Source organism: Strix aluco, chromosome 19 (genome assembly GCF_031877795.1).
Source record: "Strix aluco isolate bStrAlu1 chromosome 19, bStrAlu1.hap1, whole genome shotgun sequence".
Taxonomy (NCBI): domain Eukaryota; kingdom Metazoa; phylum Chordata; class Aves; order Strigiformes; family Strigidae; genus Strix; species Strix aluco.
The window spans coordinates 14,211,927-14,239,675 of record NC_133949.1 but is presented as its reverse complement, the minus strand read 5'-3'; the positions used below and the strand labels follow the sequence as shown (position 1 = coordinate 14,239,675).

Below are 27,749 nucleotides of genomic sequence, written 5' to 3'. Positions count from 1 at the left end.
TAGGAATGTTTTACCAGTTTTCTCCTTGTATCCTTCTACAGTTGCTCACCTTTGGCACAAGGAATTCTATGTATCACAAGATTTAATTAATAATAATACTTCATATCAACACTCAGCACTTACATAGCGCTTTTCATATTCAAAGTGCTTTACAAAAGTTTGTGAGTCCTCACAACACCCCTGTGAGGTAGGTAAGTATTATTATCCCCATTTTACAGATGGGGAAACTGAGGCAGAGAGGTAAAGTGACTTGCCCAAGGCTTTATAGGGAGTTGAAACTCATGATGGTAGTGGCCCACTTCTGGTCTCCCTTACAGTGGTGTAACACAGATGAACTCCCACAGAGCTACACTGGTGTAAGCAAAACAATCCAACCCACGTTCCTCTGGCTCCTGATCCTTTGCTCCGACCAACTGACCATACCCGCTCCACCTAAACCAACAGTTCCCCTTCCAAAACATTACAGAAAGTCCAGAGCGCAGCAGGAGCGAGTCTGCAACCTTAAGGCAACATCTATGTTAACAGCTCCTTAGCTCTGCAGCAAGCTGGACGACACCCAGACGTGTTTCTGCCACGCTGCGAGAGTCTTAAGACAACTCAAGTGGTCTCCAGGTCTGCACGTATCAGCTTTGAGGCTGATTCTCTTCTTCCTCAAGACAGAATAAACCCAGAGCAAAACAGTGGGGCTGCAACAGCCTAGAACTAGTACGAGATCTGAACCAGACCTTTTACCTGCTGCTTCGTAGGCAAATGCCCCTACTAGTATCTTTTCATTTTGGACAGCTTCGGCATGGTTCATTTCACTCTCTCTCTCTGAGTTCACATCTCTGCATATAAACAAACTTTCAACATTCCCAACTCAGCAGCACCAGCATTTAAACAGCACCATACATCTTTCTAAGACCAATCAATATTTCCAGAAAAGTGTCAATGCATGCAAATATCACATACAAAAACATCAAGAGTGCTGGGAGATGATACCAAGGATAGAGGTGATCACAAGACAGCACATATTTAGTTTTTATTAAAAATACCAAACAACTCACTCTTACTGTAACTATGCCACTTAGATGATCATTCTAACCTGCAGAAGTACAGGTACTTTTCCTCCAACTATTTACCTACCTACCTAGAAAGAAAGAGAAACAGCAAGCACACACATTTATACTTCCTCAAACTTGGCAGGCATGATTCATGTGAATGGGAAAGGTGGGTGTGGAGAGGTGGGTGAGATTGTACACTGGGTTTAGGGCAGTGGAGTATGAAAGAAATAGAAGATACCACATGCATCATTACCATCAGTAATCAATCTGATAAAAATAAACCCAAAAATTAGATGGATACATGTATGACATCCACTGAAAATCTCAAACCCTAAGCATACTGAAGCTGGCAAACATCTTGTGCCACTTCACTTATGTCCAGACACAGCATCAGCAAATAATATCAAACAAAACTTGAAAAGAAAGCAAAAGGAAGAATAAACCAGCCTGGGGACAACAATCTTCCACAAACCACTTCCCTGCATTATTTTCAAATACATTTTACTCTTAAGCAGTTTCAGAAAGGAGTGGGGGAGAAAGAGACCCACTACTGTTTCTTTTTAAACTGGCTCAGCACCAGCACCAGCTCAGAGAGAGGGAGAGAAAAAGAATTCTTCAAACACGATCCTTGGTACTTGATTAAAACGTTGCTAGCCAGCCGACGACACCCTAAATTGCCAGAGGGTTCGAAGTGGAGTGGATACACGGTGCTGCTCACAGTCCTCTTCATTTGCTATGATATCTGCTCCGTGGGCCTCATCTGTATATCTCCAATCTGGAAGAGACCAACATAGGATTTTACTGGTACACTGGAGTCCATTTTAAATCCCGCACTGGGCACTTCCATGCTGCACCATTACAGTGGGAAGCTGCACATGAAGAAAGTTCCTGTGACTAGCAATAAGCCGGCTTAACTGAGATATTAGAAAGAAATAAAGGTGTATGTGACTGCTCTGCCTTTAGCGGAAGGGATACAGGCACAAACACGCGCAGAAAAGAGTACAAGATGAGGCCGATTATAAACTCTTATGGTTCGAGTCTTTAGTTTGGTCCTGCTCACAGAGGGTCAAACAGAAACACTGCTTGATCAGCCACAGGCAGGATTTTTTATCCTCTTAAGACAAGGCGGCCACTATCACAACGATCCAAGGTCGAGATGGCCACATCTTGCCCCAGGGAGCAGAGTTCACGCGAGGGGCTGCTAAACCTCTCATGACCGAAGCTTGCTTTTGCAATAGAAACTTTTATGTTGCATATACTAAACTTTGACACTGCTCCTGCCTCCTCCTGGCTCCAGCTCAAAGCTGGTCATTTATTTCTTGTTTCACAGGAGGAAATCCCTCTGGCAGCACAAGCACCTCACACCATCCGTGGGGAAGTGCACAGCGCTCGGCAGGATCAGACAAACACGTTATTTGGCAACTGGCAGAACTTGACCCAGCTGCAAGACTGTCTGCAAATCTCAGATGGCACCATCCAAAAGGGCAGAGCGTGCCCATACCCCTCTGGTTCCCCCTGCCTCATGCAGTCCTTCTCTGGAGGCAGAGCAGCCTTTGCTGGATCCGCAGGGCCGTGAGCAGCGCAATCCCATAGCTGCCGTAAGGGAAGGGTAAACAAAACGTGATCGCTGCTAATCCCCAGCCCAGGCTCCGCTAAGCACACAGCTGATACAGCGCCCGCAACGCTGATTAGCAAATGTCAGGGCAGCAGTTGCCCTCTCCACCTTCAGCCACCCACCGCGGAGTCCCCCAGCCCAACCACAGCCTACCTGTACGTGAGGTGGGGCACTGAGGACATATATGACAGCGTTAGCCATATCTTCAGCTTTCAGACACTGGAAAGACAGGAAAGAGATTCTCAGTCAAAGGGCAGAAAGTTAACCACAAGATCACTCCTTTCCTAACCATCAATAATGAGTTTCGACAGTGTCACTGGGGCATGTCAAAAAGATGCAAGCAAGCAGGAAAAAAATAATCCATTAAAAATTTAACAAAGGACGTGTCTGGTGCTGATAATTCTCCATTTGCTGTGAATAATCTTACTACTGACACAGGAATTCTGCCAGGTCGGGCATTGCCATCCTCATCAAAAATTACCGAAGAAGCACAAGAAATCCTGTGCTAGCCACCTGCAAGACAACATGCTCTCGCATTTCTTCCTGTGTAGGCATGTTTGCTTATTATATCTTTCCAATAAAGAAGCCATAGCCTGCCAAATGTCAAAGCTGACTGATAATTATTTACAGGAATGTCAAAATAAAAGAAAAATATAGGGAGTCAGAAACTGAAGTGGAATGAAAATCTACAGTGTGTAAAAATCAGTGCAGAATCTGAGGTCTGAGTGCTGAGACTTGGGGGATGCTGATTACATCCTGGAAAGCACTGGGCACTCAGCAAAACTAGTTCCTTGTGCTATTAGCCAGCAGAGAGACTGTTAAACTATAATCAAAGCCACTTCCCTCCGTCTCCATTTGTCCATGTCCTACCCGAATGCTCTCATAGGTTGCAGCAGCTCTCTCAGGGTCATTATCATGAAGTTTAAAAGCAAATCCTGTTTCCACCAGTCCCGGAGATATACACTGGAAAAAAGCAGAGCACATCCTAATAGGATTTGTAATTCCCCTTCAGTAAAAGAATAGAAGGAGAGAAAACATTTTAGCACTGAAAAAGCCAAAAAAATCCAGCCCCCTTTCTATTGTTCTCCTTCCCCACACTTTTTCTAGGGGAACAGTTTAAGTGAGCAGGCTTTGCCTTAATGATTGTTGTGGCAGGTACCTCTGGGGAACCGCTGATGGGTACTTCCCTCTTCATGCCCCAAAGGGACAGAGAAGCAAAGAAAATGATGGAAAAGCTTGCAATGCAAATTAACTTCTGGACACATCACTCCCGAGATGCAAGCTCTGAATGAGAGCACACAGCCCAGCTGTCTGCGTCCCTCTGCTGCCATGAGCCCCGCTCGCTCCCAGAGAAGCAACCGCCCACTTTGTGCACCCAGAAAGTTTATTCCCTGACACATCTCACTGCTGCCGTGCCTTCTGCCCCCAGTCTTCTCTACCTGGGAAAGAGAGGTGGCCAGGGACAGCTGGCCCCAGGACTTGAATGTTCCCAGTTTCTGCATTTCCTCACCTGTTTTCCTCTGCCCCATAAAGCCTGCCAGCTCTCTACCACCCCCAAAAGCAGGAGAGAGGAAGAGAGCCCACAGTACTCACTGTAGCTCGTATGTGAGTCTTTGCTTCTCTGAGTTCTTGCCTCAGCCCCTCCGTGAGGGCTGTAACTGCGTACTTGGTGGCACTGTAAAAATGCACCACTGACTGTGGCACAACGCTGTGGCCGTTCATGCTGAGGAGAGAGCAGAAAGGAAAGTGCTGAGAGGTGGGGAGGCAAGCAGAGTCCCGAGAAGGAAAAACCAGGATATTCCAACCACCATAATGAACACAGAAAGAGACACCGACATGGTGGCTATGTGAGGAATTCCCCTCTCCTGCAGGAAACGCACACCACCTCTCGACAGAGCTGTTTTCTGTAGCTGGTCAAGAAATTTCAATCTTCAACCTTACACCACTGCAAGTGATTGGCATTACCCTTTTCCCCCCGGTTCAGTCTTTTTTGCATTTAGACCAGCAGAGGTTAAAAAAAAGTGGTTTGAAAATCAGCCGTTGCAATCCTTGGAAAACCCCTCCTGGGCACCATCAGCGCGCTCCAAGGTCAAAGCTTCACTGCTTAAATCCTCTCTGCGAGGCGGGGAGGAGGAAGCCCACGTGGCTGATTCCCCATTTCCCCCACTGCGTACCTGTTAATGTTAATAATATGCCCATCATCGATGTTTCTCTCTTTCATGGACTGGTAAGCCTCTCGGGTGCAGATGCTCACAGCCATTACGTTGACCTGAGAGAAGAGAAAAGAAGGAAATACTAATACCAGCAGCCCTGCCTGGCACCCTTTGACTTGTCCCCTGCACGCCCGAAGCCGTGGACGCAGGTTCCAGTCCCTGACCCACAGTAATTCCCGCAAATGCCAACAGAGGGAAATGCACATATGCACCCCCTACATCACACTGCCCACGCTGGGGGCTGCAGTCACAGGGGGTGTGGGCAGGGGGGTCACAGATACCTGGTTTTGTGAGACAGCCTTGGCCTCTGCCAGAAATAAACAGACTTAAACCTTTTATGGGCAAGTGTGAGGGTAGAGTGCGAAGTAAAGGAGAACAAACCCACTTCTCCACAGTCAGCACTCTGTCCAGGAGACAACGTTGTTTATTTTGTACAGCACTGAGCACACTGGTGTTTGGGCAGCTGATAGGACACTAACAGCAGGTAATTAGGTCAGGTAGTTAATGAGGAAATCCCCAGATATTGCCTGTCAGAGAGCCAGGCACTCAGAGGCACTGCAAACCACATGGCCAGCAAAGAGCTCCCTGGGCATAAATGAAGCCAAAGATCACATTGTGCCATGGGGAAGGCCAGAGTGGGCAAGTAACCCTGCAGATATGAAATCTGTCATGCTGTCCACTGACATTTTCCTCAGCCCTAACTGGATAGGCCAAGGAAGAAAGGACATGGCAATTTATCCAGTCCTTTAGCACAGGATCCAGAGCTTTCCAGAGTCTTGCTCTTTGGACCAGCACTTCCCAGCACACCGTGGCTTGGTTAGACTCAGTTGTATCTGCAATGTGCCACCATTAATGCGCAGATGCCTTGAGCATTTGCTGACCATAAAACACAGAGTCAAAGTTTCCAGGAAGACGGAGGTACGGAAACTCCCCCAGCTGGAATACAAAGCACCCAGAGGTGTGTGCAAGACTGTTGAGCAAGCTGCCTCAGCAGCAGTGCTAATTGCTCAAATTTATAGTGGTTTAGATTTGGAAAAGTGGCTGAAAGGTGGAAAGCATTTGCTGAAGCCCTCTGGAAAGGCTGTAACCATTTCAAAGCAGGGCATGCTGGCAGCTCCTACTTAATGGCACGTCACTTTGCTAACTAAATGAGCAGGCCAGACAGGTCTAAAACCACTGCTGTGAACGAAATATCCAGGAAGAACTAAACTTCTGATGAATCAGATGTCAGGTGCAACTATAAACGGGAGGAGCAGCAGGAACAAGACCACGTGGACAGCGAGTGAAGGATATGCTGGCTATCATCGCTGTGAAACTCATAAACGAGAATGGGGCAGGCTAATTAGGACTTGCTAGCACAAAAGGACATGCGAGGGAGGAACATTAGTTTGGAGACCAGAAAGTAAGAGGCAGAAAGGGATGAATTTGAGAGATATCATTACTGAGCAGCACACAAAGGATGAGTGGGGTCAGCTGAAGGATATTCCAGTCATTGCTTTTGTCTCGGTCATTATTTTCTGTTCATTACTAGAGGCCATGCTTGTGAGTTTTTGTCTTGGCGATAGATAAATAGCATGCTTATCTGATCTTGGAGTACCCAGGCAACACAACAAGTAGAGTCATCATCCTCATCTGAGTGCACTTTGGTTGAGCACACAGTCACTGCCGGATACCTCAGTCATCATACCTGGAACTACAGAGGTAAATTGCCTGGCACCAGGTTGAAGATTTACCTTGGCTGTGCAGGGAAGAAAGTTAGCCAGCAGAAGTGACACCTCAGCATGGAGTGAAGCCCAGGGCAGGCAGGGCATCTGAAGGCTTTTGGATTTCGCAGTAAGGTGGGCAAGGAAAGCAGGAGTAACCCACTCCAGTCTGATCTACTAACCAAGTGAGAAGCCAGTCCTTTCAGATATGGATCTGGGCAACTGTTAGTATAAAAAACCTTTGTGACAAGGAGCATCCCCGCTTTCCTTGCTGTCCCAAGACACCCTGAAGCCACCAGGCAACCATGTCTTTGGTGTGGTCGCTCCCCGATTCCACTCCATCTCTGCAGGCCACTAGAGGGTAACATCAGCCTAAAGCCTGAGACCCGGCTCCAACGCCGTGACTCACGCTGAGCAATGCTTCCTTGCGTGGGTAGAGTTACAACATTTTGACAACTACTGGCAAAGCAAGATACTAATCAACCAGCCACATGGGAAAGTCCAGAGCCTGTACGATAAGACACTCTGGTACAACAAAACAACTGGCTGGAAGGCAGCTGAGCTGGGATTGCCTCTTCCTGATAACACCCACAGGATTTTTGGGTGAAATCCCATTTCAAAACATGGAACAGGCACTCAGGAACCTAAAAACGTGCCTGGAAAACGAACAAGGCTTAGGGCTGTATCACTTCGAGAAACAATCTAAAGGCCGTTGTTACAAATAGCCACACAAGACATTTTTCAGCCTCATTCCTATTTTAAGAACAAAAGGTTCAAAGGTCCCTTAGCAAAGATGGCCAGCACATCTGCGCTCTGCCTGCGCACAGCGTGCTGCACAAGGCAGCCGGTCCGCGACTGCCGCGGGTGTGCGCTAACGCAATAGAAACAACGAAGGCACATTTTCTCGTAATTAATGAGTTCCAATTGCCAGGTTGGGAGAATATAAAAGATCCTGTTCCTGGAAGCGCTGAGCATTTCACTTCCCAGAATCAGCCTTTTCTAAGGCATCAAAATGAGTATCCCAGCTCCTAAGCACATTTAAAAACGCAGGTTACAGAAAACATATCTCTGCACAGATGGTATATAAAAGCAAGAAGAACAGAGCCTTGCTGGTCAATGAATAATGCCAAGAAGAATCAAACCCATTTAGCATCCAGAGGAGCGAGAGGATGTGCGCTGCAGTCCTTTGTGCCCTGAACACTGCAAATGGAAAGTTCAGCTTGAATTCCTGGCTGTAAAGGTCAGTAGGTAAAACATGAAGGAGCCGTTCAAATCCCAGAGCCTGGAGTCAGTGTGTACACAGCACCCAGCCCTGGCTACTCCTGCGCGGATTGGGGACAGCTGGAGGACTTTGCTCCAGCCTCGTGTCAAGCACAACCTCACAAACAAGTGGAGAGAAAAAGGGGGAAGCTGTGAACCAAAAGGTGATGGGCTCAGAACCTGCCTGCGGTAACAGGCTCCCTCCTGCACACATACTGAATTTGCTGGCTGGGCTCTGCGCTGCTGTTAAGCAAAGGAGACACGATTCTAAACATGAGACTCCTGAAGCCCAGGGAGAAGCAGCTCCCCCCTTGGGAATAAATAGCAGACAATAAGGAGCTGGAACATCAGAAAAAGAGGAGGAATAAGTAAATGATAACATGATTTCGACTGTTAGATGTGTAGCAAGAAATTTTATGGAATAGGTATACTGAGAGGGGAGCCTGGAAGGAGACAGAGCCTCAAAGCTCATAAAAAATGCATGGAAACAAAAATCGATTTACCAAAAAGAAAAAAATGCCTTTAATTTAAGGCCCTAATGCCTCCTAAATCAATAGATCGATGGCTGTTTAGAAACTTTTCCTGTCTAGCAGCCCAGAAGCACATTGAAACTCTCCAACAGCATCTCGAATGGTGTTGCTCTCTAACACCTTTCTCCGAGAGACCTTTGGAAGAAGCCTCCCTGCTCCCGCTCAGCTCTGCAAAGACCAGTGGCCCGTGAAAGGTGCTGGCAACCTTCCCCCGTCCCGACCCTCCGAGAGCTTCAGAGCATGTAAGAGAAATGGGCCTGGCGAGTGTTTCCCTGGGGCTGGCTTGCCACAGTGGGGAAGAGAGCTGTCTCTGTAGATCCCTCCTCAGTCCCCACTGCCACACCAGCGCCTGCACAGCCATGGCATGCTTGGAGAGTAGATTTCCAGGCAGGGAGGTTACAGCTACAAAACAGGGGCACAGAGTGAAAGGAAAAACCCTGAGCTATTTCTACCGCTTACCAGCAGGCTAAAAAGCAAAGCCCAGGCTTGTCAGGCTGCCTAGGCTGAGGTGGGTGAAGCGTTTGGCTCTGGAGCATCCCAGGGCTTCACCTTTGCATTAGAGGTGTGAGTGTTATTTAATTACACACAAGTCAAGAGCAAACCCACCAGCTGCTGGGGAAGCTGGAGAGAGGAAAAAATCTGCCAGTACAGGAAGAAACCTTGGGTGTCTCAGTGTTCCCAGTGCTACAGCAGCAGTTTTGCCAAGCAATGAGAGCAGATAGAGCCATACAGATCACCTCTGGGAATAAAACATGTCCCTGGCCTGGTTTCCTAATGCTGCCCGTGTGAAGCCACCACCCTGCCTCTCCTCTCACTCCATCCATCACCCTGAAAGACCTCCAAAGGGTGCACACAGCAGCACCCACAAGGAGGGGGACCCCACAGTTCTCCTAAACTTTGAGCCACTGTAAATACCAACACTGGAGCATCTCATACAGGACAATCCCTGTTCCAAAATCTTTCTCCCTAAAAGTGGTGGAAGGTGACATAAAGGGAGTGCTCCCACCTGAGCAGCCGAGGAAGGGAGCACGGAGAGGGGAAGGGCCTTCAGCTGGCAAATGCTGTATCCCCTGCAGCCTGCCCACCTTATGAAGAACAAAAGGTCAGAAGAACAAAGACCAACAAGTGTGAGGGACACGCAGCATCCACAGGGGCATCCACACAAGGCATGATCACAGCGACCAGGACAAGGAGTTTACAAGGCGCAGGTGACCCGCAGGGCCAGGCTTGCAGTGAGACAGGCTGGGAAGTGCCCTGCTTTACACCAGCTCAGTCTCAGCTACACTTCACTTAATTTTCTTTAAAGATTCCATGGCAACCGGGGACTGGGAGATGCGGCTGTGCAGTGACCCAGGCTGGGCAACCCACAAAAGCCTGGCTGGGCGGACAAAGCTGAGCTGAGCTTACTTTGGCTGCAGTCACAGCAGCCAGCAGAGCGGCCAAAATCCTAACAAGAACTTAATTAGTCAGGAGATGGCAGCTCTTGCCCTGGCAGCAGGAGTCTGAGGCCTCCATGTGCCCCTCTGTTTTGCTTTACGCAGCCCCTGAAGCTACTGCTGGATGCTGCAGGAGCCGACAGATCCCGGCTGACTCCGCTGTCAGACGTAGCGGCCCCAAGCCTACAGCTTCAAGCAACTTTTCAAATAGACATGTCTCTTCCTTCACTAGGACAAGCTCTCATAGCTGCTGGAGGTGCTACAAGGCTCACTCAAAGCCATGAGTTCGACTCCTGTTCCTATGAGGATAATGCTTTCATGCACAAAAGTACAGGAGGGGAAAACCATCTTCATGAACAGCTCCTGTTTCAGCATCTCACCAGCCAGAGCTGCAGGAAAGCCAGTACAAAAGGGCCGTTGCAAGGGCACGCAAACTGGCCCGGGGCCCCACGGCTGAGGCTGTGTGCAGAAAAGGGCCATCACATAATGACAAAAGATGGTGAAGTCCCCAAAAGATGCACAGCAGCACCTCAGGACAGCAACACCCAGGGAGAAGCGCTGCTGGGAAATGGCATGGACAATTTGCACAAACTCCCAGTTCGGCATATGAAATTGCCTCGTTCACATCCAGCTCTAACCAGATTATGGGCAGAAAATTAAGCTATAAAGACAAAAAGCATTACAGCTTTTTAAAACAAAAAGAATCTGTCCATTTTACAACCCACTGTTACCACTAACAGGATTAGCTACAAAAGCCAATGCTTGGCATTCAATTTCCTATTTTATTGAAGAAAAAAAGAAAAAGTGAGGCTCATCACCATTTAGAAGGCCATTGAGCTAAAGGAAAAAATGCTGCTGAAGGTATTGAATGTTTTCCTACTCCAAGGTGAAAGCACGTGGCTCAGCAGTGCATGATGTCTTTCCACTTCCCAGTCAAACCTGGGCCATGTCAGAGCCAGATGGGAAGCAGGTCCTGAGCTCTGCACACGTGAAATAAGTACATGGGGACAATGCTGCTGGCAGCCAGAAGAAATAAAAATCTAGCACAGTTCCGCTCTCCCAGTGGCACTACTCACGTCTATCATCGTCCGCCAGCCCTCTGTTTTCCCTGAGAGCAGGGGCTCCGGGCGAGCCAGCCCCGCGTTGTTGATGCAGACATCAACTCCTTGATGAAGCGTCTTGATGGCGGAGAACATTGACAGGATCTCCTCTTCGTTGGAGAGATCACACTTGTATGGGATGAGGGTCCCCGGATAGCCAGCACTCTGGCATTCGGCTGCCAATTTCTAGGGAAGAGAAAGGAAGGAAGAAAACAGCCATCAGCCTCCTCTCCTCGTGGAGCAGCTTATCCAGCCATTTGCTTAAAAACCACACCCCAGGGCTAACAAAACACTGCAGGCTTCCCGTTGAGCCTGTCTTAAAAGCAGGCACTAGGGAAGAATCATTGTAAATGCTAATGAAGAAAAAAGAAATATCGATATACATGAGAGTCTGAGCGCTTCAGCCTTTAAGTTATTAAACTTGAGGACACACTCTGTGCTCATCCATCACCCCAGGCAATACAGGTCGAGGTGAGCAGGTGCTGGCAAAATACAAATAAATACTGCCATGGCACCAGGCTGCAAGGCTGCCCCACTGCTGCGCGGATAAAGGACGTGGCAATCGCATGCCTGACAATTCCTCATTAGCCATTACCAACAATTATTCCAAACATCCAGATCTTTTATCAGACTAGATGATCTAAAGCAAATGAAAGGCCAAGAGCTGCTGCTGGCTGCCTGTGTTAATGACGCGGCAGCCACCACACCAAATCCTCTGGAGGATGCCCTTTACCCCCTGATGCTAATGAGAAGCAGCATCTCATCTCTGATGTGTCATATTAGCGACAGTGACAGCTTCCAGCGCGAGGCGAGAGCCACGTGATGTCTGGTTTCTGCGGAGAGATGGACTCTGGCTACAAACGTCCACCAAATCACTCGAACGCCGTCGCTCACGGCGGTTTCACCAACGTGACATTTCAGCGGGTGCAATAAAGCTCTCCTCCTGCCAGAGGCAGCTTTCCCACTCCTCCGGCTCCTCCCTGCATACCAAGGCCTGCAATTCACAGCCGTTTATAAAAGGAGGAGCAAGGCCCAGCACAGGACTGCCTGGCTGGAAGCAGAGGACGCCGGACGGTGACTGCACACGAAGGCGGCTGCCGAACAACCCAGCTCCATCTGAGCCCGGAGCAGAGCAACTGCCCCGGAGCTCACCCAGCCTTGGTCACAAATAAGGACTTGGGGAAGCCGGGGCACCAGCAGCAGCACCCAGGGCCGCCCAAACCACCACTGGGAAGCTCACACTGGAGGCACGCTGACTTTTTTTGCTTGCCATGATGTGCAGCATCACCTCCCAGGCTGGCCCAGCCCTTCCTGGCTCTCCAGGAAGACACATGGAGCAATTCCCACATTTTGGAGAAGGCAGATGCTGGAACCAGCTCCACCATCTGTACCGACGTGGAGAGGAGCCTGGAGAGCCACACTGGTCTTGGACAGAGCTCACTCCCATGAAAGCGGGCGTGACAAACCAGAGCACTGAAGGTGTCTTTCTCCCAGTGGAAGTGAGCAAGCCCCAGGGTGGCCTGTCCCTTTCACTTAGCAGAGCTGGTCTTTCAGCATCCGCCGCAGGGGCAGACTTGCCCCCCAAAACACCCAGCAGAGTGTGTCAGCCAGCCTGATGTCCAAATTCTGAAATGAACATTAGACAAAAGAAAAAAACAAACCAAACCATGGAACATAAGGGAAAGTGGAAGGAGAAAAAAAAATCGGAGACAGCACGGCACCTGCTCCCCGGGTGCAGGCTGGCAGGACCGCTCGTGGCGCTGCATCAGTTCACAAACACCACGGGACCTGGCAAATGCCAAACCAAAGCACAGGCCCAGCTCCCACCCAGTTGGCCTCCAACGCCTGCCATCCCACAGATCAGATGCCAGCACGCCCAGGAAACCTGCAGGTTCTGATTCCTGAAGTTTTGCTAGAATTGGCTCTCTGCTCCCTGGCCAGCACAACACAGGACAGCCGCGTGCCTCAGGGTACAAGGAGGGCTGGCAACTCGGTTAGATGCCACAAAGTCCAAAAATGGGAAAAAAATCCACGTGAAGATGTGAACTGGCTCCCAACTCCAAATCATAAAGTGTGCTCTTCACCAGTGGCTTTTTTGGTGACCACTTTCTCTTAGGCAAGTTTTACACAGAGCAGGGCTGAGCATCCTCACTGGGAGAGGGACAGACAAGCCAGGACCTCCAAATGCCTCCCTGCACCCCAAGCACATTCATTTTAGTTACTCAGGGGCAAGTGGCTCTGTTCAGTAAATAATTTTCAACCTTTCTCAATACCTAAGACCACTGCAGAGGTGGGCCAAGTCCCTGAACAGTGAGTTTAAGCTTTTCTGATTTGTTTTTCACAGCTTTCACAGACCGCAAGCCAAAACCAGCCCAGGTCTAAGGGTCTGGTCCAGAAGCTGCTCTCCTTCCTGGGTACCACTTCAGTGAAGGCACTGCAGCAACACAAGAATTATTACTGCTCTCACAGCACCAAGCAAGAAGGGGACGGGCATGCTGAGTTCAGCCCGGACATCGATACATCCCGACAGCATCATGCTCTCTGGAGAGCTCTGCTTGGGCTGAGCTAGACAATGTTTCTGCCCAACAGAGAACAAAGGTGCCTCTGGGACTGAATTGTACCTCTCTGTACCCTCCCGGGGCTGGTTTCACTTTGCTACACATGCAATCTTGTTGATTATGTGCTGATAATAGAAAAATATATACTTTTTAAAGATCAGAGTACACATGTGAGAAAACAGTTGGGGGAAAAAAATCTGCAAGAGCAGCATTTAGAAAATTAAAAGCAGTATGAAAGGCTGCTGGAAGGTGCTAAGCCACTCCAGGGATGGGGCCATGTTCCTGCAAAGACACAGGAGGGAAAAATGGGCAAGGGGCCTTCAGCCATGTTCTTCATAACCTGGCACCAAGGTGAGAGCTTCAGGGCTCTCTCCATCCCACTGCCCAAACTCGAGCGCTCCGCTAAGGGATCCATCCCGTTCAGTATTTGCTTGTAAAGTACCACGGCTCAGGTCTGGCACTTTTTCTTCCTAGTTCACCAGATCATGGCCAGGAGTATGGTCTTAATTTGCTCTTGGATGAGGGCTGGTGTGCTGGCACCTCCTGCAATTGCCAGGCCACGCTTAGTTTGCTTGAACAAGAGCTGGGTTGAGTTCTCTTTCCAGTGGTGCCTCTAATTTTCACTGCGGGTGTCCGTGCTCGTTGCAGGCAAAGCGGGGTGCTGTCTTTCAAAGTCAGCGTACTCACAGGCAGAAAACAAAAGCAGGGCACCCATCGCACCCCGAGGCTGAGTGCCATGGTGCATCCCAGAGCTGTGGGGAGGAAAGCTTACAGCTGACGGCAGGAACCTGTCCAGCAGAACTGAGCCCTGCTGAACTCTAATCAAGCAACGCCAATGATTTTGAAAGATGAGAAATACAAGCACGAGGGATTGGGATGAATCTCCCAAAAGAGGACTTGTGCCAGGAGAGCTGGCTGGAAGGAAGAAGGGCCCATCAGCATGGACAGGAAAGGACAGACAAGCTCATCTACAGCCCAGAGGGAAATGCCGAGTTCAATATCTCCGTTTCCACGTTCAGCTGTCACTTTTCGCTATTCGGTGAAACCCTTCACTGTTCAGTACAGCTCCTCGATGGAGGCACACAGGGTCTAAACACCACGGGCTGCAGCACAGCAACCCAGATGAAGGAGCAGCTGAAACAAGGGGTGCTCTGGACAGCAGTGGTTGTCGTGGTGGAGCTGCCCATCCTGTCTTCCCAGCCAGTCTCCTTAGCTTATGTCTTAAATACACCATGAGAAAGCTCTTTCTCGCTTGGAGAAAGGCTTCTCTGCCACAACTGACCAGAGAAATCAAATATCTCTCAAGATTCTTCTCTTCCTGTCTGGTTTCTCACCGCCTCAAACGAGACTCAACGTGGATCCTTTCATCTTTCAGGCTACACTTGTGTTAACTAATTCTCTTTGAAAATGAAGTGCTGAACACCACTGACATCCAGGCGGAGCTGAAGGTGCTTCAACCATCTCTAGATACAGAGTCATCACAGGCTCTTCAAAGAAACATCAACCGCGGGCAAGTTTGCGAGAGAAGACTTATGTAAAGCAACTCTCTGCATTAGAGAGCTTGCAATAATTTTTAGACCATCCGTTAAGTCACTCAGTTAATGCTCATTCCACTTTATGCACACCACATGCACAAGGAGGAAAAAAAAAAAAAAAAGAAAAAAGCTTTTCCAGATTTCATAAGCAACTTGAGAGTGACTACATAATACAACACCAAGACAGACAAGTGCCAGTGCACCTCCAGTAGCAGAAGATGAAGATCTGAAACAAGACCTGAGCATCTCTGTACCACAGTGTTATCACTGGATGCTTGGAAATGGACAGTCAGGTGCTATAGCTACTGGTACAAACTGGGATAATGCAACATAAAGAAGAAATAGATACTCTACGCATTAAAACATTTAACCTAGAGCCATTCACTGCCATGGGTGCAAGCCCTTGCCCCAGTAATTCCAATACAATTCCCAGCATGAACATAGTACCCAGCAAGTTCTGCAACGTGAAAGACCGGCTTTCCACAATGGGCATCTGAACTACCCGTGTGATATGGCGAGCCAGGACAGCAGCATGTACTAGATACATGGGCTGCGATGTGTCTCTTGCTTAGGCACCAATTTTTCCACTGACATCACTGATTGATTTATCTCAGCTTCCAGTGGTGTTGGCTGAATGCATGAGCAAATGAAAAAAGCACCTAACACCCACCTACGTGTAAAAAAGACGAAGAAGAATGGTCATGATGCTTACTATATATTACTTAGTTGTCTGTTTTTAAAGATCTAAAAGGATACCTCACATTTATGGGACATTTTCCATATGTTAAGAATACATCAGTTCTCCCAAGAAGGGGTTAATGCTCTTTGTGCCTACGACTCTTGTAAAGGGCACAGTGCCATGCATTTAGATTCAGTCTTGGTGAAATGGTTTTACAAAACTAATTGATATAAACATTTAAAGGGACTCTTAAGGGGAGGAAAAAAAGAAGAGAGTCACGTAGGGCTTTATTTGGCAAACCATCCTATTAACTTCAGACACATTTAGTTCAGAGAGATTAAAGCCAGAAGAAACCATTAGGTAATTTTTAATCTGACCTGCCATTCATCACAGGTACTTGCATCCTACTGATTTAGCTTATGCTTAAATACATAGCTGTACCAAGAAACCAACTGGAAAGAAAGCAAAGTCACCCCAATTACTTTCGGTATCTAAAGGAAATGAAGGAGAAAAACCCTAACGAACGGCATCACAGTTGTTAAAGAAAACTGGGAACTTACAAATCCTTTCATTTTACTGATTGGCAAGTTTGAAGCTTCTTTTAATTAAGCTTTAATACCACTGCAAAAGCATAATAGAGAAAGAGATATATAGTGAATAAAGCACTAGACGGATTTATTTCCACAGTGTGCTCTGCGACCACGAGCAAGATTCAGAAGCTGTTTCCCCATCTGTAAAATGGAGATATTCACAATGAGCCCCTTCCTAGAGCAGCCTGAATCTTTCACACCACTCCAGAAACCCACCCACCTCTCGGCACAGGCAAAAGAAAAAGTGATCAAAACGTGGATGAAATTTAAGTCCCTGTATGTGCTTTTTCACCCAAATGTACTGACTTTGCTGTTCCTTGCAAAGACTCACAGGTAGCACACAGAATCAGCGCTCATGTAATAAATAGCCCAGACAAATCAGATCTCATTTTGTGGAAGAGAAGGGAATAAAACCCCGGGGAAGCTCTTGGACCTCTTTGCTGATAATCAACTTCCAGCAGTGAGAAGCAGACTGATGAGAGGTAACAGGGGTAACAGTCCCAGCCAGGTAGTTGTCACCGTGGTCACCATCAGGGCTGCAGAGCACAGCACAGCCCGGCATGGCATGGCCTGGCACGGCACGGCAGCCTTCCCTCCCACTGGGCTCCTCACACCCGTGGAGCTGCCACGATTTACCAGAGACCATGCAAAGTTACATCTTGGCGTATGCCTGGCATCAGCTGCCCGGGGTGTCTCCCGGATGCTACCCAGGCCCTGGACACTGAGCGTCACCACGGTACCTGCCCTTTGCCCAGCAAACCCACCCCACCAGCTCTGTATGGGCCACCTCCTGCCCATGGGTGCAGTGTGGCCCAAGGGAGCCACTCAGCTGGTTCCACCCCCGGCGTTGAAGCCAGACTCCCGGCCACACAAGGGTCTGGCTGAGCGGTCATGTCGTCCTGGTACTGGCAACTGTCCTCCCAGACTGCTCCAGACTCACGCTGCTTTTTTCCAAGCCTTCTCTCCTCCCTGCACTTTTTCAGCAGTTAAACATCCAAGACTATTTTTTTTCTAGCTCACTTAATTTTGAATTTCCACCGTCATACATACAAGCCAAATCGCCCCATTTACACCACCCTGAACGTCTCCTGCTACCTTAAGTCGTTCAAACAATCGCTCCTTACATCAAAGCTGAAGGCACTTTTTTTTTTTTTTTTTACTGCTTGCTCAGATCACGTTGCTACGGGCTGGCGTGGGGGAGGAGGAAATACGCTGCTCCTACAATGACAGCTCATTAGAGCAATATCTCTTGCTTATTCTGAGGTATGACTATCCTAAAACAAGCATCATAGGTGCCTGCCTGCTCTTCAGCTCCAACACGCATAAAGCAGGTTCCCACGCAGCCAGGCACGTAGATGCTTTCCTTCCTCAAAATACCCCAGCACTCTTATTAAGACTGAAGCTGCTGTATTGCAGCCACCCGTGGTCCTCCACCAGCCCTCGGCTGCAGGGTTCAAAGACCACACAGCTCCAGGACACCCAAGTGCCAGCACAGAGCAGACCCAACGGTCCGTGTGTGGCAGGCTGGATCACCGCCTGTTCACGCATGGATTTCCAAGGCAACCTGCAAACACACCACTCTGAGGGCAGAGCCGAGCCTGAGCTTCAGCCTGCCACCCTCAGATCATGGCACATGCCTTCTGTGTCATCTCCACCGCAGGCGAGCACACCTCCACTATGCTCAGGGAGTCGAAAAAAAAATATTCATTTATTTTAATTAAATCAAACTCCACCTAAGGTGGAGATGCCTGGCAATACCCTGAAGATCTAGGGTGTGATCAGAGGTCCATGGAAACCATCAGCACATGCCCACGCTGAATAACATATGTTGTAACCGAGTATATCGCCGTACCTTGTGGGTGAGACTCGGGAGCACTCCTGAGGACAGCCAGGACCTGTTCCCAGCTCTGTCACAACCTCACCAAGGGGCTTTTTTCCCCCTTCCCAGCCCCAGCATCCCCACCTGTGAGACAAAGAAGCAGTAGATGATAACCCACCGGTGTGAGCTCTGAGCTTGGGGGCCCAGGAAAACCTGAGCATTGATTGCGGCTGCTGCGCTCCAGAGCTTGGCCAAGCCCCACACCTCGCTGCGACACAACACGCAAAGCACCCGCCGCTGTCACCCAGAGCTGTTCCAGAATAGCAGGTCCCCACCATCAGACCATGGGATTGGCCTTTTCTCCTCTCAACACCCCACAGCACAGCCCTGGATTTTCTCAAAAGCTCGTGGAGCTGGGTGTTTTCCCGCTCTCCCCCAGCACCATCCACACAGCAGCAAGTGTTCCTGCTGCGAGGGCAGGGCGAGAGCCGTGCTCCCCACACATCTCTGCCTCATCAGCTCCCGTGTAATCCTCAACGAATCCTCTTCTGAAAAGACAGATTAACGCACGCTGGGAGAGGAGCAGGCCTCCCCCCCCAGCTCCCAATGCTCCCCAGAACTAAAATTCAGATGATGGGTCCTGAATTTTAATACGCTGCAGATTTACAACCCACCGACAAGAGCAACGAAGGCTCCCACGTGCCCCAGCCCAGCCGCGGCCGGAGCAGGCGGCAGCGGGGATTAGCGCTTCCATCCCCGCGCAGCCGCAGGTGCTGCAATTAAACATCTGTACCAACGCCACTGGACACGGCAGGCTCAGCGCCACTCACATCTATGCCGATGCTAATCCCCACTTAAGCTGAACAGAGCTGCAGTTGATCTGCACGAGCCTAACTGGGAGAAAAGTCGGGCTGAAGGAGCAAGACCACCAATCCTGCGAGTCCTCTGCTCCTGCAAGCACCCTGGTCCCATCTTACCCTATAGACCCAGGGTGGGCGTAAACCCACCCAGAACCGACCAAGGCAAAATAACGATATTGTGAGCCAGGAAATTACCATTATCACTTCCCACATGGATGCTGGCAGGAGCGAGGGTTAAAGCTTGACTTTAGCACAACTGCTACTTTCTGCGGGCCTTAAACTATTAACAAGCCCTAGAAAAACCACCATCATATTTACTCCCCAGCACTGGCTGCATCCAGACCTCCCTGCCCCAGGACACTCTCCATAAACACAAAACACAGGGCAGAAACCCCGCTCCGTGTCTGAACGCTGCTCCCGTACAGCTCCCCCACCTCCCCAGAGCAGCAGCTGCCGGATCTTACATGGGGAAACTGAAGCACGGGACAGTGACCTGATCTGCCTAGTTACACAGCAAGGCAGAGGCAGGACAAGCACCCCACCATATCTCCAAAAATTCCAGGAAAGGCTCAGTTATTACTTAGGGCTGCGAGCACAATATACCCCAGTATCGCTACTCTATTACAAAGCCAGAGGGAGCAGAAGAGAAGCAGAGAAGGGAGGCTGCTGTAATAAGACATTTTTAAAGCACATTTTGGGGGAAAGGAGGATGAATCCAACCTGGTTTAAAAGCAACCCTTCCCCCACGCACCTCCTGAGCTTCAAGGCTGAGGAAAACCATTGGGACAACGAAGCATTTGTTCCCCCTACTCAGGACAGCAATTATGGGATCTCTTTCATATTTATCAGGAAAGGATCTGGTCAGGGACAAACGGCAATAAAAGCACCTCAGAGGCCTTGAGTACCCACCACCCCCGAGGGGAGGCCTTCGCCAAACACAAAACAAGCCCTTCCAGAGGCCAAGGAGATTCTGAAGGTCATCCATTTACACGGGGACTGTGCCTTTGGATTATCCTGCCTGAAACTGCTCCTCCTGCCTTAAAAAAAGAATTCACTGGGGTATTGCACAGCCCAGCAGCTTTGCAGCCTGCATGCTGGGAGAGCGACGGGTCCAGTGGAAGAGGAGATGGGGAGCAACGATGTCCACGACGAGCGTTTGGGGACAGCGGCTCATCCACCTTCGCCACAGGGAGGACGGGAGCCGCAGAGCCAGGCACCAAAATTCACACCTCTTGCATTCAGCCATGAGCACGCTGCTTTAAGTCACAAGATTAAGACAACACAAGCACAGAGATGAAACCTGTGTTTTCGGGAACGCCCCGTGAAACCCGGCCTGGCTGTAGGGGAGAAGGACAGACCCCACCGTGGATACCTGGCACCGCAGGGACATCCACAGCTCGACCCCATGGACAAGGCACCCACTGGGGGAGGCCAAAATTTTAACCAGTTGACCTCTAAGCCATCAACGTGATCTGCACACAACGTCATTAAATTCCACATTCAGGTACTACGAAACCATTTTGCCATTAATTAACCACCTTGGAACACCGAAGGGGTCGAGAACCTCCCTTGCACCTTAAGGCCCAGGCAGCGATCGGTGAAGTGATCAGCCAGCCCACAAATGGCTACTGGGGATGCTCAGCTCCCACGAGGAAGGCTCGGCTACTTCTTCCTCCTCCCACACCGTCACAGCACTGCTTGACGAAGAGAGCACTAACCTCTTCAGAGATTGGACCGCTCCAGCCTGCAATCAATAGCTCAGCTTATCAAAGGCTATTTCTTGAGCAAGATCTAACCTTGACAATGCAGTCCCTGGTTATAAATGTTACCTTTGATCAATAACTGTCACAAATGCATTAGAATTAATCTGTTAAACCTTGTATTTTAAACCATGTTTATTGCTTCCTGCACAGCTTGCTCTCCACACCCCAACAAAGAAAAAAAAATATTTTTTTTAGAATACAATATCCATGATTAAATCTCTCCAATGCCTTGAAGCAGGCCATCGCCCGAAGGCCCTGATCTCACAGCCTCGCTGCTCTGGGAGGGCAGCAGGTTCCCCCACCACCATCCTGCCCCTCGGCAGAGCAGCCAGGTACTGCTGCTCCTGGGGATGCTCGTGGGTCTCCTGGGAGCAGCCGGGCCCTTCGTTCTTTGGCTGCAGCAGACATGAGGCGTTCCCATTGCAGACCAGGAGCCCAGGGCGAGCTGTACAAGACGAGCCGGCCGGCATGCTGGAGTCACGCAGCTCTGGACACTCCAACCCAATGCCACAACCCTGCCAGCTCGGCTGTTTCCAGCAGCGATGTGAAGGACTGCGGGAGCCAGCTGACTTCCCGCACCTCTCCGGAGGAGTCTTTTCCAAGTGATGAATTAACAACACTTGGAAGGAGTTGAATCAAAATAAAATTTAAAAAAAAAAAAAAAGAAAAAAACCAACAAAATAAGTGACAGATGTGGCCGACACGCTGGAGGGAAGGGATGTGCCATCCAGAGCGACCTGGTCAGGCTGGAGAGGTGGGACCGTGTGAACCTCAGGGAGTTCAACAAGGCCAAGAGCAAGGTCCTGCCCATGGGTCGGGGCAATCCCAAGCACAAATCCAGGCTGGGCAAGGAGTGGACTGAGAGCAGCCCTGAGGAGAAGGACTTGGGGGTGTTAGTGGATGGAAAACTGCTTGTGAGCCAGCAACGTGCACTCACAGCCCAGAAAGCCACCCGTGTGCTGGGCTGCACCCAGAGCAGTGTGGGCAGCAGGGCGAGGGGGGGATTCTCCCCCTCTGCTCCGCTCTCATGAGACCCCCCCTGCAGTGCTGGGTCCAGCTCTGGGGGCACCAACATCAGAAGGACACGGACCTGCTTGAGCAGGGCCAGAGGAGGCCACGAAGATGCTCGCAGGGCTGGAGCACCCCCCTGTGAGGACAGGCTGAGAGAGTTGGGGGGGTTCAGCTGGAGAAGAGAAGGATCCGGGGAGACCTTAGAGCGGCCTCCCAGGACTGAAAGGGGCTACAGGAAAGGGGGGAGGGACTCTTGATCGGTGTGGGTAGGGATAGGACTAGGGGTGATGGTTTTAAACTGAAAGAGTAGATTTAGCTTAGATCTAAGGCAGAAATTCTTCCTTGTGAGGGTGGTGAGACCCTGGCACAGGTTGCCCAGAGAAGCTGTGGCTGCCCCCTCCCTGGAAGGGTTCAAGGCCAGGTTGGACGGGGCTTTGGGCTTCCTGGGCTAGTGGAAGGTGTCCCTACCTGGGGCAGGGGGTGGAACTGGATGAGCTTTAAAGGTCCCTTCCAACCCAAACCATTCTGTGATTCTATGCCCCTGGCCACCCTACAGCAGGGTATAAAAGGGATGGAGTGGCTGGAGTACCAGCTAAGCTGTGGCAAGTCATTAAATCCCAGCAAGTCTCGCAGGCTGGAGACCCAAGTGATCAGCGAGGGGGTCCCTGTGAAGGTGGTCATCTACAAGGAGCAGCTTCCACCAAAGCCTGGTCCTACAAGCTGCTAAAAACTCTTGGCTAATTCATTAAAGCACTGACGCTCGCTCCTGACTTGGAACGCGTGGAGGTATCTGAAGAGCAGGAAACACTCAGCGAGCGCACATGCCAGAAAGACTATGACAGCTGTTAGTACCTCCAGGCTTCTCATTTAAAACAAGCTTTCAACCCAAATTATCTCCTGGCACACTAAAGTAAAACACAGCCATTTTAATCATATTTTATTCCTCGAAGTCTGACTATTGTAAAAAAGTTACTGTTGGACAAGCACACAGAGTGTCCACTCACACGAGCAGCGGGACGAGCGGGGAACACGAGGCTGCCTGTGAGCACGGACTGCAGCAGGGTCAGCCCCGCGGTTTAAAGGGTCACAGCCAGATACGATTACCGAGCGGAAACCCAGCCGCCGGAGCCTGCGCTTGCCATGCCTGACACACAAAGATGTGACAAAAGAAAAATCAAATCCAATTTTGAAACAAGAGCACTGAAGTCAGCCAGAGCACTAACTCAAGGCAAGTCGGGTGCTTCTCCTTCTAGAGAGCCAGTGGAGGAAAAAAAAAAAAACCACAACAAAAAAACTTTCACAGGTTTTGTAAGCCGTTAACATTTTTATTTCAAAAGTCAAATAAAGAGCACTGGAGTCGCGACACAGGTTTAATACCAAAACCACAACTTTGCAATTCCTTCATTATCTTGCCTCAAGCCCTTATCTGATCTTTCAAGAGATTAAGAAATCTTGACATAGCATTTATTGCCCGAGTTAAATTCCCCACAAGACAACATACTCTTTCAGTCACCAGTTTACAGTAGGTTATAAAACCACCATCTAGAGTGGTTGCAGCCACTTTACCTTAAAAATGGATGACTAGTGCATAGCACTAATGAAAACATATGCTTTTGTGCTACAAAATGAGTACTGTATTCCTGATTCCTGGTTTTAAACTGTACCGTTTGCACTCATTTCAAGCTGCCTTGACTTATTTTTTGGGTTTGCTCCTCTGTACACTGTTATCCACAGGGTATTTAGCAAATTATTCCATTTTATACAGCAACAGGATTTGTCCTGCAGCAATTACGGCCGCAATGCTCTAACCTCTCCTTTATTCACATCTGGCAACACCAAGCCCTCAGCTCCTTCATATTTATTTCCTCTCGTCCCTCCATCACCGTGCCCCAGCCCTGAACACCAGCACCGCTTCCCCCATCCTGCCCCTTACGCGTGAGCCGCTCTCCCCGAATTAGCGCATCCTTCGAATCCCCACCGCGGCTTCCTGCACGTCCTCCACCTCCCGACCAGCCACGACTTGGAAAATCAGCAGCCGGAGAGAACAGATGAGTGTATTTTGTGGATAGATCTGGTTATACAATAACTAATCAAGGTAACGACACGTTCGCGAAGCACCGATGGCACGGACCTTCCCGTTGCCTTCCCACCGCTCGGAGCATCCGAAGCCCCTCCAGAGGGCAGGAGCCCCACCAGCAGCTCCCGAGACGGGGCCTGGTGGTGCTGTGCCAGACACAGCACCCTCATCCCCCGCACGCAACGCCAGCTCCCGCTCCTCCAGATGGCTCCTTACAGCCGTGTCCAAAGTCCCAAGTCCCAGCATGAGCTCAATAGTTTGAAGCCTGAATATCTTCCTCTTTTTTCTTTTTTTTTTTTTTTTTTCAAAGAAAAAAGCCCGCATGGTGAAACTCCTGGAGGAAAGCTTAGTTATCATAAACAACTCTGCTCTGAAGGCACGGCAGGAGTTGGTAAGAAGCCTCATCTGTGCCGACACAAGAGTCCCTGGCAGCCAGTCCGAGGTGATGGAGCTGTTCCCAGAGCGACCCCGGACCACCTCACGCTCCACCACCTTCCCTTCCCTGAGTGAGCAGCACCTCTGGGATTTTCCTCCTCTTTAAGGCAACATGCTTCACAAGAAATAAAACCAGAATAGCCATGGAACAAAACGCAGTCCAGACACCTACCAAAACAAATGACCACGCGCTGCAAACACAATCCGGTCCTTCGAGAGGACGGAGGAAAAAACGAAGCTGGGACAAACATTAGCTGTGGTGTTAAACACCAGTTTTTGAAACACAACAGTAACAAGAGACTTGGAAGATGCCGAGCAGCCAGCACTGCTCAGTACACGTGCGTACCGTGCAACTCAGATAAATCACCCGTAGAAAATGTGATTGCATTTCGTGCAGACTCAAACAAAAAGGCAAAGCCTTTAAAAGACCGCTCTTCCTTAAATCTATACTGTATTTTCACCAGAAAAGTTTCAGGAAGGAAGGCTTTCAGGCTTCAGAAAGGAAGCAAACTCCTCTGCAGCACTGAAGGAAAACACAAGTTTCATTGAGTTTCTTTACTGAAGAAAATCAAAAGATTTCAAAAGAAAATCCAAAGAAAGGGCAATATCGGAATCGGCAATATTGGCAATGGCTTTTCTGTCCTTTTTGGAAGGGAATGGGAAACGACAGCATCCTTTACAGCATCTTTTACCAGGTGGCGTGAGGCTACAAGAGCCTCATGAAGCCAGGCTATGGAATTACATTAAATACCATCAGTGGCACGTGGGAAAGCCCTTGGAGAGCTCGGCTCTCCCTGTGACCCACACTATCAAAACGTTGGGAAGTCCAAAATTAGAAGCAAGCCCCAAAGGACAGTTAAATAAGTCACGTTGGCGTATTTTCTCCTCGCTGCAAGTGGTATCTGTCTGATTCATGATGAAGAATGGAAAAAGTTTTGTTTCTTCTGAGTGTTTCTTTATTTAACCCCATTTCTCAGCCACAGCAGCAATGTCAAGCCTTGTTTTCCATGATTTTTTTGGACAATTTATTCTTCATGTGGTCAACTGTGCATAGTAAGTCCTTATCACCTTTGCTAAGGAAATACGAACGCTGGATGTTCATACAGATCTCCTCTGCCTCGGCAGGCACCAAACAACCAGATGACAATATTTAAGCTGACTATAACTCTTTTCCTCCCTCAGAGGAAACTCCCTAAAAAGTAAATAAGCTTTAGCCCGTGCCATTGCGACGTAAACCCTACAGACACATCCAACTACAAAAAAGGGTCCCACAGGAGTGATTTCTTTTAAGCATCTAGTTTTAAGCCAACGCCATGAGGTTTTTGACCTGGCTCTAGAGATGCTTGTCCTAGGGGTAAACAGCACGTTAAAGGACTGAAACCCTATTTTAGCGTTATTTCATAAAAGCGTCCCATCTCCTGAGCGCCAGCGTGCGGACAGAAGGACGTTACACCCCACCCTGAGCGGGGTTCAACGTTACCCTTAAACACTTCCCAGCCCAGACCCTCAGAGCGCAGGGTCAGGCAGCCAGATGCTGTATTTGACCTCGACAAGAGGTAGCTAAAAAAAATAATTAAAGAAATAATAAACAAACACCCAAACCTGAATCTGCTCCTCGGACAACTTCCAACCAACCATCCCTGCTCCTCCGGGAGGGGGAAACCCTCCCCCCAAGGCTCGGTGACAGCGCCAGGGCAGCCCCCCCGCAGGGCTGCGGGACCGACCCACGGGGGGCCGGGACCGCCGAGGGACCCCCGGCCCGCCTCCCCCCACCCTTCCCCGGCCTCAGGCAGCCCGCGGGCCCGGTGCCCCCGGTCCCCCGCCCCGGTACCTCGATCTTATCGACGCTGCGGGCGCACCCCACCACCTTCATGCCGTGCTGCACCAGCGCCCGCGCCACGGCCGCGCCGATGCCCACGGAGGCGCCGGTCACCAGCGCGACGCGCCCGGTCCAGCGCTCCATGGCCCCGGCCCGGCCCCGCCGCCGCCGCCGCGCACAATGCGCCGCCCGCCCGCGCCCGCGGACGCGCCCCCGGGGCCCCGGACACGCCCCCCGGCCCCGCCCCGGGCCGCCCGTCCCGCCCCCGGACACGCCCGTCACACGCCACGCCCCCCCCGCCTCTCATGCACCGAGTTTGCGAGGACTCAGCCCGCGGGGAGGTTGGTTTGGCACCGCTTGGCACCGTTTGGGGTTTTTCCTCGCCAAAACGTCCCCGGCGAGAAGGGCAAGTCCTGAAATCGGGTCGGTGAAATGCCATGAATTGACTTTTTCGCTTTAGAGGGGGAATAAAAATGTTACGTCAGCTGGGTAACAGATGGAGCAGGGCTGTTTTAAATCCAAAATAGTTCATTAGCGGGAAAGGGACTCATTAACTCCTCTTCTCTTCAACCACGTAGTAATTACGCATGGTTATAACCCCGTCCCTGATGGGATTACCCATTCACTGAGACATACGGCGAGGAGGAGTATTTTATTTTTTATTATTTTATACAGAAGTCAAAAAGCATCCAAAAATGCAATACAGGTTCTAAAAACGAGACCACCGGGGGATTCTTTTACCTCTGTTTTGCTGTTTCTCTGCAGTCGCCCCAGGCAGGGTCCCTCCCGCTGCAGAGGAGACACTGGCACCCAGCTGGCACCCATCCACATCCCGAAAACCCGCAGCCCTGGGCGCAGGGAGCCCGACCACGGACAACTGTAGCCACGGGCATTTTGTGAGCAGCACCTGCCGACAGCCTAGCTGGCCGCAGCCGCTCTGGTACTCGCCCCTTTCCTCCAGGATGTGACTCTGAGCACTAAATTACTCGAGCGGTCTGCGGTAACACTGCCTCTAAAACATTTCTTATGATTTCAGCTCATGGTAAAGCTCCAAACAATAAATACTCCACTAAAAAGTGATGGTTTCATCAATTCCCAAGGACATCAGCCCTCCGAACCAGCTCCCGGTGCGTAAGCAGCGCGCGGCAGCTCCGCTCTGTGAAGTTAACTGCAGCTTTCCCACAGCTGACAAATGGAGGATTTGATGAAAGAAACCACCACGCCAAGGACTCCTCTTCCTCGTTAGAGATGGAAGCTTCTTCCTTTTGCAAAATTAGCCTTTTGCCGTGACAAACGCAGGGGCCGTGTGGCTTCGGAGGAAGCTGAAGGTTCATTTCCATGAAGCCAAATTTCACGGTGAGAATCCGGAGCGGGAGCGCTGCCGGTGCGCGTCCCCTGCGGCTCCAGCGACCGAACTCTGGGTTCATGGAGCACCCTGGGCGCATCGGGCACCACCCCGCACGCTGCCTCTTTGGAACGTGTCTGAAGCACGAAGCAAAGCCAACAGAAATCACCTCTTTCCCTTTATTGGAAGCACGAAGGGACCACAGTACAGAAAATGAGGCAATTAGAAATTATATTATGGCATTCTGCTCCTGCCCCCCCCAGTCAGAAAGTTTTTCTTTTAGTGACAGCTGCCACCAAAACCTGAGTATTGTTGTATAAAAAAGAACATTCATTTTTATAGTTTTCTTACGTGTTTT

General features: G+C 50.0%; 1 protein-coding gene across 1 annotated transcript; it reads right to left on the bottom strand.

Annotated features, from left to right (window-relative positions):
• Positions 1-995: 995 nt before the first annotated feature.
• DHRS11 (dehydrogenase/reductase 11) lies at positions 996-26,190 on the bottom strand. Its single transcript, XM_074844930.1, has 7 exons — positions 26,059-26,190; positions 10,877-11,086; positions 4,833-4,927; positions 4,252-4,381; positions 3,529-3,621; positions 2,812-2,877; positions 996-1,818 (listed from the first exon to the last, which is right to left on the bottom strand). The coding sequence occupies exons 1-7, from the start codon at positions 26,188-26,190 to the stop codon at positions 1,777-1,779; spliced, it is 768 nt and encodes a 255-aa protein (XP_074701031.1). The 3' UTR covers positions 996-1,776.
• Positions 26,191-27,749: the final 1,559 nt, after the last annotated feature.

What these genes read in the sequence shown, in the direction of transcription:
- DHRS11 (XM_074844930.1), bottom strand. Translation starts at nt 26,190, where the DNA reads ATGGAGCGCTGGACCGGGCGCGTCGCGCTGGTGACCGGCGCCTCCGTG. An exon ending in GCAGCGTCGATAAGATCGAG is followed by an intron (nt 11,087 to 26,058) that starts GTACCGGGGCGG and finishes TCTCTTCCCTAG; the next exon opens with AAATTGGCAGCCGAATGCCA. An exon ending in AGACTCACATACGAGCTACA is followed by an intron (nt 3,622 to 4,251) that starts GTGAGTACTGTG and finishes GCTTTTTTCCAG; the next exon opens with TGTATATCTCCGGGACTGGT.